The sequence below is a fragment of the Typopeltis vanoorti genome, chromosome 6 (genome assembly GCF_054136105.1).
Source record: "Typopeltis vanoorti isolate ZY-2024b chromosome 6, IOZ_Tvanoo_1.0, whole genome shotgun sequence".
Taxonomy (NCBI): Eukaryota; Metazoa; Arthropoda; class Arachnida; order Uropygi; family Thelyphonidae; genus Typopeltis; species Typopeltis vanoorti.
Window position 1 is genome coordinate 108089070 of NC_143554.1, and position 12178 is coordinate 108101247.

Genomic DNA, 12178 nt, shown 5'->3' on the forward strand with positions numbered 1-12178 from the left:
TATTGACATCTTCAGGCATCACAAAACAATGATATATGCATGCAGGCATTAACACTAAGAAAATGAGGCTGAAAGAAGGCATTTGAAGTCAGTCCTAGAGCCCTAAAATGTCCCCTAGAGGGCTGAATTGGGTTGTCTTGGCTGTTGAACTGATGTTCTTAGAATGCAAGCTTCCCAAATTTGAAGCAGTCCTTAATATTCTTAACACCTTCTTAGCTAATGGCTACAACCCCAAAAATCGAAAAAATATTAAAACCAATTAACCTCAATCACTCCCCTCCTCCCACTTCATAACAGAGATTACTTTAAATCTATCACCATTCCTTATATCTGGGATACGTTAATAAAACTAACAAAAATCCTAAAAAAAATGACCTCACAACTTGTTACAAACCACATAAGAAATTGACATCTCTTATCTGCTTCACCAAAGACCAGCCACTTTCCCTAGACCTACCTGGAGTATGCAAGGTCCCTTGCAGTTGCAAACTGTCCTACTACAGCCAAACAGGCAGAACAGCCAATATCAGGATATCCGAACACAAGGACTAGATTCAGTTTCACCAATACAGTCACTCAGCATTTGCTGACCATGAATTGGATGCCCACCACAGAATATGCTGGAATAAGGCCACTTTATTACACTGCAGTAAGTACAAGTATGAAATATTATTCCTGAAATTGGCCTGAGCTCTGAAAAACTTCCCAAACCTCAACAAATTTGAGTGCACGAGACTGCCCCAAATTTAGTAAGCTTGCATTCTAAGAACATCAGCCCAATGGTCAAGACAACCCAATTTAGTCTGCTAGGAGGCATCTTTAGGACTCTAGGACTGACTTCAGTTCCCTTTCTTCTTGCTTGGTGTTGGTGCCTGCATGCATATATCATTGTTTTCTGATCCCTGAAGATGGGAATGTAACATTCCCAAAATATAAGTCATCATTAATTAAAGTTTTATAATTAATAATATTGTTTACATCATCATTTCCTAAAAATTAAAAGCTATGCAGATGGTAATGCAATGTGTTTTGAGGAAAAGTGCTTAACTGTATATAGATGATGCTGTCCTCTTAAAAAAATCTTCAAGACACTTTAATCAAATTAAATAGCTTCTCTAAAAATTTGGTATAAAATCAGCATTAAAAATGAAAATTATGAAAATAGGCAGGAAATAAGGAAACATTAACTGCATTCTCAGTGATGAACCTACCTAACAAGTAAACCATTTTCAGCTGTTTAGGTATAATTTTTTAGTGAAGATGGCCAATTAAATACAAACAGATAAAAGCCCATGTAAAGATAGAGCAGCCAATTAATTAAAACAATAAGGAACAAGAGCGAAATTATCTCAAACACCAAAGTGGAAGTATACAAGACTGTTTAAACTAATTGTAATATATGGAACAGACCTGCAGCAGAAACAGCTGATAAAATACTGAAATCACAGTTACAAGAGTTCTTGGAATTCAAGGAAGTGAAATAATCTCAATGGCACAATGCTTTGAACCCTATTAGGATTCAAAATGTATAAGCAGAGTTAATTTAATAGGGCCACTTAAACTCAAATGAGAAACAACAGATTATTACAAGGGATTTTTAAAGATCAAAATAGTATGGAAAAAATCTGGAGGAAAACCAAGATCTAGATATTACAGTTCAGAGTATCTCAGAAGACTGACAGGTGACAACCAATCAGTGAATAACTCACAAAAAGTAATAAATCAACTAGTAAAAAATATGCTGATAGAAAACTCATAATGAACCTTTAATTGTGATGTACTATCATAAATATCTTGTATTCCCCTTACTCAATGGTATATATACCAAGAAATGATGGTGGTAAATTTCTTTGACTACAGGAATCAAAATTGATTACTCCAGAATTTTAAATTTAGATATTGATGAACTACACTAGGGAAAATGGCCTCTAATCTACTGCTTGCATTCCTTCTTGTTTCCTCAAAGCCATATAGACAAACTTGCAAGTGAAGGTGAGATAAACTGTACACTGCATTTCTTTTTTTATATGTTTTTCTGTATTTTCAATGTACATTAAAAGAATCCTGAGTCAGTGCACAGTAGATACAATTAATTCATGTCTTTACAATTAGTTTTAAAATCAAAAACTAATCTCTCTCTCCTAATTAGCATTCTGTTCATGAGAATTATTTGTCCATCTAGTCCACAAGAATCAAAGAAACAGCTCTCTTAGTCAAGCTGTCAAGCTTAGGGATTTTTGAATTAAGCCCTCAAAAGTGATCAATGGCATATTTTAGAAAGCAACCAGATGACACAAATGCAGTTGACTTATATTCATACCGAATCTACTCAACTTTAAAAACGACATATGAGACTTCCTACAAGTATTTTGTAGGAAGATTTTGTTACAAATCCATTCAAAATGGCAACATTTTCTTTATTTTTTGTTATCTTCTTTAAGCAACTGAATCAACATTTCTTGGATAGGAAGATCTGGAATTCTGTTGTTTGTCCTCTTTTTCACTCCTTGTATAAGTCTCTCCATATATTTAACATGTCCATTCTTATATTTCCTGACCTAAAAATATTTAAAGGAAAATGTATTATAAAAAGAAACATACTATTTATAAATTTTCAATCTGAAAAAGTTAAATATGTTTTTTTTTAATATTAAATGCTTTTACTATTAAAGCAATGCACTCACCCCCCCCCCACACACACATACATATGCACAGCAACATAAAATTTTTGCCTAGGTATCAAAAGAATCCTCAGTCACTGAAGATTAGTTGATGGCAGAACCATATAAACGTGGAAACTATTTAACTGAAAAGAGCTACTTATGAGGTAGGCAATACAGTGGCCGACTTATCTAGAAACAAAGCATAAGTTCAGTAAAAGGTGATTTAGTAGAGAATAAGTGTTTTGGGACAAAAGCTACAAATTATAAATAATTTTAGTCATAATTTGGATGAAAATAGATGATTGCTGGATGAATCCATTGAGGGAATGGATTCATCCAGCAATGAGAGATGGAAGTTTCTAAACAAGATATGGTTATTATAATGAAGGTGGGAAATATTTAATGAACATTAGATCATAAAAATATTAATGAAGTATGTTTGCGTGAGGCAAAAAAAGATTCAAAATAAAACTATCTGTAAGGAAAATGACAGAAATTGAGATATTTAAGATAATGGGAATGAATGATTTAAAACCGAGTTTATTGAAAAGACCACAGGATAATTTTTTGCAGTCATTTGTTAAATCAAAAAGTGAAAAAAAAAAGTTAACTTCATTAATTTGCGTGATGGACAGGAATTAATCGTTAGTTTAATGACATTTGACCAGATTCTAAATAAGATGTGCACTGCACATACCTACAGCTTTATAAATTTACAAGATCAGTTTGTTAATAAAAATGGTTTGGAGGCAGGGTATTTATCAAAAGTCCCTAAAATCTGCACACATACAAAAATGAAATGGAAAAAATTATGGTAATTGACTGGAAGCAGGGGAAGGAGTGTTCTCATTAAAAGAAGATGACAATAGCCATTTAAAGTGTATTTTGAAGGTCATTCCATTCAGATATATTAATGATTGAAGCTTAAAGAATAAACGCATAGCTCAAATTATTAGGTGGAGAAATTAAGCGCCACATATTGTTGGAATTTATGAGCTCTAGCTTACCAATCAATAGAGATGTCTATAATGATAATTTTATTACTGTCAGAAGAGTTTGAACAGTGTGTGTGTGTGTGTGTGTGTGTGGTGGGGGGGGGGTAATGTTTTTGTTCATCAGATAAGATTTAGACCATGAGAATGATGATTTACTGGATTCATATCTGGGCCAGAAGCTCAAGAAAGTGTGGTGTATAAATAAGCATGGAGTTTTCAAAGCCATATCAGGCTTCCAATAATAAGCAGCATGGTGGTTTTGTCAGGTGATGAAATTTATCTACCATCTAATCTTTCATCATTTAACATCTAATCTAATCTAATCTCATCTACCATAATGCAAATGATCTTCAGTGCACTAGAGTTTTGCAATTGCTGTTTATATATATATATATATAAAAGCATACATTTTTTCCCCCCATTACGCTCCCTTTTGTGAACCACCTACAAAAGAAATGCGCTGAAGCAAAAATACATAAAATATAAAATGGATAGTGAAATATGAAAGTACTAGAAATAAAAGTCTTAAGAAAACTATATTTTGTTCAGACTTAGAGTTCTGTAATTACTATCAACTTTCAAAGAATGAACTCGGTGATGACCTACAGAATGAACAAGAGTTTAGTCTCAGTATAGGCCTTTTTCCAAAATATAAATGTGAATTTGAAATTTGGATAAGATATCATTCAAATTTTAAACATATCATCCAAAATTTTACTACCCCAGCACAAATGGTTATAATGTGTTTTAACTAAAATCATGCCTACTGACAGTGGCTAAACATCAATTTTTTTTTCTTTATGTCTCAACATATAGTTTTGGCAGTACATGCCAAGTGTCAATTTGGATATATATATATATATATATATATATATATATGAAAATTAATTACTTAAAAAGGAATATCAAAGTTTATATCCAAAGTTTTTAGCAAATAAATATAATTTACAAATTTTTAATAGTGAAAGATACTACTACAGAAACAGTAATGGATTCAGTGGTAAATTTTTAAGCTTGCTACTCACTGCTTTAGTTTTTTCTTTAATGACTTCTTGGCATGCAAGTTTAATTTCTTCAGTGTCAGTGATTAATGACCAATTAAATGCTTCAATAATCTGAAAACAATTGTAGAAAGTTGTTTCACTTGGTTATAAATGAAATTTAATTTCAATCTGAAAAATTTCAGATTTTTCAGATTAAATTAAAACATAGACATTAAAGAAATTAAAACAAAAAGAAAAAAAATTAAGACAAAACTTCAAATCAGAGCCAGAGCTTTGAATTTATGGAACATCTGGAAGAAAAATTTCAATCTCCATAAATTCAAAGCTCTGGTTCTATTATGTTGATAACATACAGATCAAGAATTGCAAATCTTTCTGTGAAAAAACAAAACAAAACAATAATCTGCCTCCTAACAGCAAAATTTAATTTTGAAAAAGAATCACATGGAACGTTATCCTTTCATCTTAAACATGAAATAGACCCCCCCCCTTGTCTATTTTTATTTATTGTAAACCATCTTTCTCTGTACATTATACAAATCAATTCTCTGTTCATAATTCTTCTCAAAATGATTAATATTTAAATCTTAAAGAAATCACAGCTATGCTATCAAATAACTCTGTCTCCTCAATGGCTGTAATTCTAAAACAACTAAAAAAAATTAAGCTAGTTCTCAATATAGAATTCCTGTTCTATATGTAACAGTCACCTCAAAATTGGTTGCAAAGGTTGTTAACAAATTTCTTCATTTATTGCAATTTTCATATCTATCAGCTTTTATCATCTCCTGAAGAAGAAGAAAGTTTTCTCCAGTACTGCTATGCTCCAGTGAACATCATACTTCAGTCAAAACTGGTCAGCAAAATGTATCTTCAAACATCAAAATTTGGTGATTACACCTTATAAGTCTGAATTAGCCCACTAGCCATGGGATCCCATAGAATAATACCAAATTGCACAGGAATAGTATTTTGAAAAATTAAGACATGCTCAAAGAAAGTGCTCAAGCTTTATTACATCAGTCAAACCTCAATCATAAGTATGATTTATGTATTCTCAAAAATTTGAAAAATTGTGATTTTTTTAGTTTACTGCAATAAGAATTTTAAGAATCTCAATAATATAATTAAGTTTAAGTCTAGTATACATGTGAGTGCATCTAAAAGAAATAACCACTATTAAAGCATGTAACTGGAATATGTTTAGTTCAAATCTTCCACTGACATTGTTCAAATCTTCCATTATTGACACAATGTCTATCATATCTTCCCTTAAAGTCATTCACTGACAAAATACTCCCAACTGCTTTTGGAAAGCCCTCATATGCTTGCTAACCACACATGCAACTACCAAAGGTGACCCTTTGTTCTCTTCTGTGCAATCAAATAATGAAAAATGTCTTTAGTATCTACTCTATAAAACCCTTTTAGTAACTTATATGTTTCTATCATATCTCCTTATTCCCCCTACCAACTAAATTTACAATCCATAAACACCCTTAGTCTATCTGCATACTAATCACCATTTTGGTCAATAATCTCTGAATCTTCTTCATCACTTCCACATCCTCAAGTTATTATTATTATTTTTCTGACCTCCATGGAGTAACAAGACTCATCATGGGAAGTCAAAACAAAGTCTATCATACCACTCCTTAAACTCATCCATAGTCGTCAAGTTCACCATCCTTTCAGACAATGCATTCCATGCTCCTACCACTCTCCATGCAAAAAAACTTACCTCTTACCCTTTTACTCTCAGTGTTAATACAATAATAACCCTTCAACAGCTTAAATATCTGGATCATATCCCCCCCCCCCATTTGCCTTCTATCCACCAAACTCTGCAGTCTGTAAGCCCTCAGTCTACCCTCATAATTAACATTGTAGAGCCCTAATATCATTTCTGTTATCCATCTCTGCACCCTCTCGGAGGTTATTTCATCCCCTTCAAATCCCAGTGACCAGATCTGAGCACAGAAATCCAGATGTGGTCTTATCAAAGCTTTATACAATGGGACTAGCATACTTTTATCTCTCATGTCAATGTTCTCCTCAACATTGCTGCAGTTCTCTGAGATGTCTTCATAACCTTTGCAATATGTCCTCAGAACTTCAAATCTCTATCCACAATCACCCCAAATTCCCTTGCTTCCTTCACTTCTTTCAGAATAACTCCATCAAGTGAGTATGAAGCATCCCATCTATGGACCTCAAATTTTAAACCCTTACATTTAGTTGCATTAAACTGACATTATCATTCCTTTTCCAACCTTTCCAGCTTATTCAAATCCTCTTGAAGAGCCAAAACATCAGCACTATTACTAATACCACCCCCTCCAGCTTCACATCATCTGCAAACAACTGAACATCTTCATGCAGTCCTGTGACAATATCATAGAATCAGCCAATCACCAATCAAATCCACTAATCTGATATCCAACATATGATGCAACTTAAAAATCAACTTGTCTTGTGGCACCCACCCTGTCAAATGCCTTGAAAAATCCCCCAAAAAAACAACAGTGCATACCTTACTCTCATCCACTGCTCTTGGGCAGATGAGGGTAAATAATATTACTCTCATCTGCCCAATTCTGTATACAAGTTCTTACCAATTTCTCTAAAATCTTAACAACCACAGAAGAAATACAAACAAGCCTATAGTTTGATACCTCCATTCTACCATCATCCTTATGCAATGGTACTATCTTATCCTCCTTTCAAGCTCCAGGAACCTGTCTCATTGCAAGACCATTGCAAGCTAATTAATGGCACATTCAGTTCCATAGTACATTCTCTTAAAACATGTGGTGAAATTCCATCTAGTCCTCCTGCCTTATTGACATTTAGCATACTCAATATTCCCATTCACTTCCAACACTTTACCAGTCATTATCCCTCCAGGAATAAAGGGTACAGTACCTTTTCTCTTCTAAGTTTCTTCCTCAGGGAAGCAAATCTATACGCAATAGTCCAGATATGGTCATATCACAGCCTTATCCCTACTTGTCAATGAGTTTCTTAAAATGCAAGTGATCCTTGAGATATTTTGGCCACTTTTACAAAATGTCCTCTGAACTTAAGCAACTCTCTATTGGCCATTACCATCAAATTCCTAGCCCCATCAATTTCTTGAAGTGTAGTCCCATCTATATGTCGCAATTATCTTTTGCAAAAACTACGAGTTCATTTGGATCATTCTTCCAAATTTAGCATCATCATCATCATCATCAGCAAACAACTGGATATTCCTCCTCAAATCATTCCCAATATCAATGATGTACAACTTGAACAGCAGTGGTCTAAATAAAAAGCCTTGTGAGATTAACATGTGTTTATTATTATTATTATTATTATTAAGAGAGACCTCCAGGGAGTCAGGGACTACTCATCTTGGGAGGCCACATACCACACACACACACACACACACCAACTATCATACTTGTTCTTAATTCATTCACACTGCTTGCACACACAATATCCAATGTGGCAATCCATTTTAATCATGCACCCTCTATGAGAGAAAGCTCTAGATCATATCCCCTTCTTAGCAGCATTCATTCTCAGCTTCCAAGGATGCCACCTTGTCCTTGTCCAACCTTTCATAAATTGAAAAATTCCCCACAATTTGTCTTCATAATCTGTATTCCCCAATCCTGATATCATTTTTAAAACTATCGCCACTGTATCACAATCACAATGGAAACCGCGAGACCAGAACTGCACACAATAGTCCAAATGAGGTTTATCAAGGCCTTATAAAGAGGCAAAATGACATTCTTATCTTTACATGTGAAAGTTTGTTTCAGCGTTTCAGTTATCTTTTGAGTTTGTATTTGCAATCTATGCTGCATGGACCCTGAATTTCAAGATCCCGAGCCTGATCAGTTTTTTGTAGCATAATCCCACAAATATAATACAACATTGGATATCTAATAATGCCAAAGTGCATGATTTTACATTTACTGATGAACTGACATCCATTTTTCCATGTCTATAGTTCCAGCCTATTCAAATCATTCTTCAAGTACTGCATATCAGCAGCATCATTCCTGATTACCCTCCTACCTATTTTTGGATTATCAGCAAATAGCAGTACGTTATGTTGCCTGTCAAATCCTTCCCAATGTCATTAATGTACAGATTGAATAACAATGGACCAAGGACTGATCATTGTGGTACACCACTGATTATTTTATTATTATTATTATTTTTTTTATTAATCTATTTACTGGTTATGGGCAGTACTACCCTTACATCATGTCCAGACTTGATATAGGCCTAAGCCTTTACAAGTGTTTTACCCTATGACTGTTCTAGTTATCGTTGTAGTCATTCTCTAGTGGGCCCTCCAGGAAAGAACTTGTATATCCTTCTGCATAAGCCCAAGCTGTTTTAAGCCTTTATAACTATCTACGTCCATACGCCATATAAAGAGATAGTGGCGTTGGTAAGCCTCGGAGTTGCTCCATGCTCTTCCCATATCCTACTAACTAGATCTTGGTTATTCTTATAATTCTTATAATACCTTAAATCTTGCAGACTCGCATCCCTCATATACCACTTTTTGATATATGTCAATCAGCCATCCATGCTAATATTTTGTAATCCAGACCAACATTCTCCAATTTATGCAACAGTCTTCCATGTTGTATTCTTAGCAAAATCCAAAAGTATCATGGTGTATCCATTCCTCTTGTCTAGATCAATGGCAACATTATTATAGAATGTAAGCAAATTGCTAAAACATGACCTTCCCTTAGTAAACCCATGCTGTTCATTGAAAAGCAGAGATTCACTGTCAACTCATTTCTGAATGTGAGCCCTAACCAATTTTTTCAAAATCTTCACCACTACTCCTGAGATGCTGATTGGTCGACAATTGGATACATCAGTCTTTGCACCATCCTTGTGCAATGGGATTACCATACATTCTTTCCACTTCTGAGGAATCTTCCCTGTCTGAGACTCAAATTATATAGCCTCATCAAAGGAATAGCCAGTTCAGCTGAACACTCTTTTAGCACCCGTACTGATATCCCATCAGCCCCTATTGCTGAATTCTTATTCAGTTTGTGCAACAGGTCTAATACTTCCTCTTCATACACTTGAGTTTCTTCATCCAGTGAAGAAGTAGTAGTGAACTCAATGTTGCATACACCAAGTTGATAGCTTTTAGCAAAATGGGCACTCATTAGCCGAACAGCTTCTTCTGCATCTGTCACCCTTACGCCATATCAATAGAATTCTTGTGGGTTGTCTTTTGCTTGCAGAACCAGTTTCATACTCAGATTTAGCTTTCTGTATAATAGTTGTGACTCTTATGGCCTGCTGCTTATAATTTTCATAATGGTCATCATCAATACCTTATGAAGACAGTATTACTTCCACATCATAATTTTCTTATGAATCGCTTGCTAATAAGATTACAAAGTACATCCATTTGACTCATACCCTATTTATTCTTCAAATTTTTGGATTCGAAGAATAAATAGGGTTTTAAATAAATTTTTGGATTCACATTTGATATTACATCATTTAAGTATTTTTTAAATGATTTCCATGCACTGTCAATATTCTTCCCATATAGAAACTGATACCATTGTACTGATCTCAGTATACTCCACAGCTGGTGATAATTTCCTGCTTTGTAGTTCAGCATGTAACCTTTTCTGAATGGAATATTCATAAACTTAGCCACTTCCCAAGTGAGTACCACATGATCACTGACACCAACCAGAGGCAGAATAGTTATGTCTTTAACTGAAACACCATCTGACACTATAATCAAATCTAACACTCTTTGACTTTGAGTTCCTTCTGTCACATGCTGTTTGAGGATGTTGTCTCGCAACAGCTCGATATATTCAGTTTCATTCTTCTCATAAGATTTTACTGCTACCCCAATCAATGTTTGGATGATTAAAATCTTCCATTATGATTACTCTTTTCATGCCCATTGTCTCTATTTGGTGATGCATTTAATCACCACTAGCAACTGATCCACCAGGCATGTAAAAACACCCCCACTATGTATTTGATCTTGTAAGATTCCATTCTCACACCAGATGGCTTCAAACTCACTGGCACATGAAATTTTGTTACTAATACTACAATCATAGGTCACAACTCTAAATGGAATCAAGTCATCTGATATCATGAGCAGCATGCCCCCCTCCTCTCCTGTCTACCCTTCCTAAAAATACTGTGCCCTTTACACTCAATGCCAGTTTATGTCTGATTGTTACAGCCAGGTCTCAGTAATGCCTACAATTTGAGGTCCCAACATACTGACCAGGGCAACAAACTCTATTCCTTTGTGTCTGATACTCCTAGCATTCGTGTACAGACATAATAATCTACCTGTATGTTCTTTTTTATACTCTTGTCTGCATGACACAGTTGGATGACTTGCAGATCTCTATTTTTCTCTGGTGCCTTATACATGTGTAGATATCTTTGTGCACTTGGAGAAGAACAAGCTGGATTGGTCAAACAGAGACTGTGATTATCAGATTTTCACTTTAAAACAAATACTTGAGAAATTATGGGAATATAAAAAGAATCTATATTTAAGTTTTGTAGATCTGGAAAAGGCATAAAATAAGGTGCAAAGAGAAAAGTTATTCAAAATGCAATAGTTATGAGGTGTAAATGGGACATTATATCAAGCAATACTTGGTCTTTATTTGAGTCGTAAGTAGTTAGAACTGAATGAGATATAAAATGATTGGTTTGATGTTATATCAGGTGTGTGACAAGAGTGCCCATTATCTCCACTGTTATTCAACCTATATATGGATCGCATTATGGAGGATAGTAGTATTTAGCCTGATATCAAATTTGTGGATGTTAATCTCAGCTCTTTACTTTATGCAAATGATGTTATACTTCTAAATAAATCTTGTACAAGTCTTCAGAACTCCCTGACTAAACTGAAAAACTACTATAATAAATTTGGTATCACAATAGGTAGAAATACTGAAAACATCAACTGCATTCTGAATGAAGAACCTATAGAACAAGCAAAACATTTCAGCTATATAAGCATCATTTTTGGTGAAGATGGCAAATTAAATATGGAAATAGACAAGAGAAATGGCAAAAGCTAGTATAGTAGGAAGTCAACTGAATAAATTTATACAAATACAAATTTATACAAGCTGTATACAAACTATGTTCAAACCAATTTTATCTTAAGAATCTGAGCACTGGGTGAGAGATAAAACACTTGATCCAAGACTGGAGACTATAGATATGAGAGTTCCGAAAAAAAATTAGGGGAGAGAACAGGTGGCATCAATGGCAGGTTCATATTAAAAAATGGGGCTATTAGGAAAGAACTTGACATTGTTAGCATTCAGGAAAGTGTTAGCAGAACTAATCTTAGGAGGTATGGTCACCTGTTTTGATAATCACCATATAATCAAAACAGGTCTTTGATGACCAAGAAGGTAGAGAAAATAATTCAGAGGAAAACCAAGATCTTGGTAGATTGATACAGTAAGAAGTG

At 34.3% G+C, this 12178-nt stretch overlaps 1 protein-coding gene across 2 annotated transcripts in view; it reads right to left on the bottom strand.

The window, feature by feature from the left end:
• Positions 1-2298: 2298 nt before the first annotated feature.
• The window catches only part of LOC150105785 (glutamyl-tRNA(Gln) amidotransferase subunit B, mitochondrial-like), a 119116-nt gene continuing 109236 nt past the window's right edge, over positions 2299-12178 (bottom strand). For both annotated transcript variants that reach the window (XM_090393587.1, XM_090393588.1), the window contains exons 11-12: positions 4684-4773; positions 2299-2558 (exon numbers count right to left, since the gene is read on the bottom strand). In XM_090393587.1, coding sequence (XP_090249713.1) covers positions 2418-2558; positions 4684-4773 — 231 coding nt within the window. In that variant the 3' untranslated portion in view covers positions 2299-2417. The remainder of the gene's footprint in view (positions 2559-4683; positions 4774-12178) is intronic.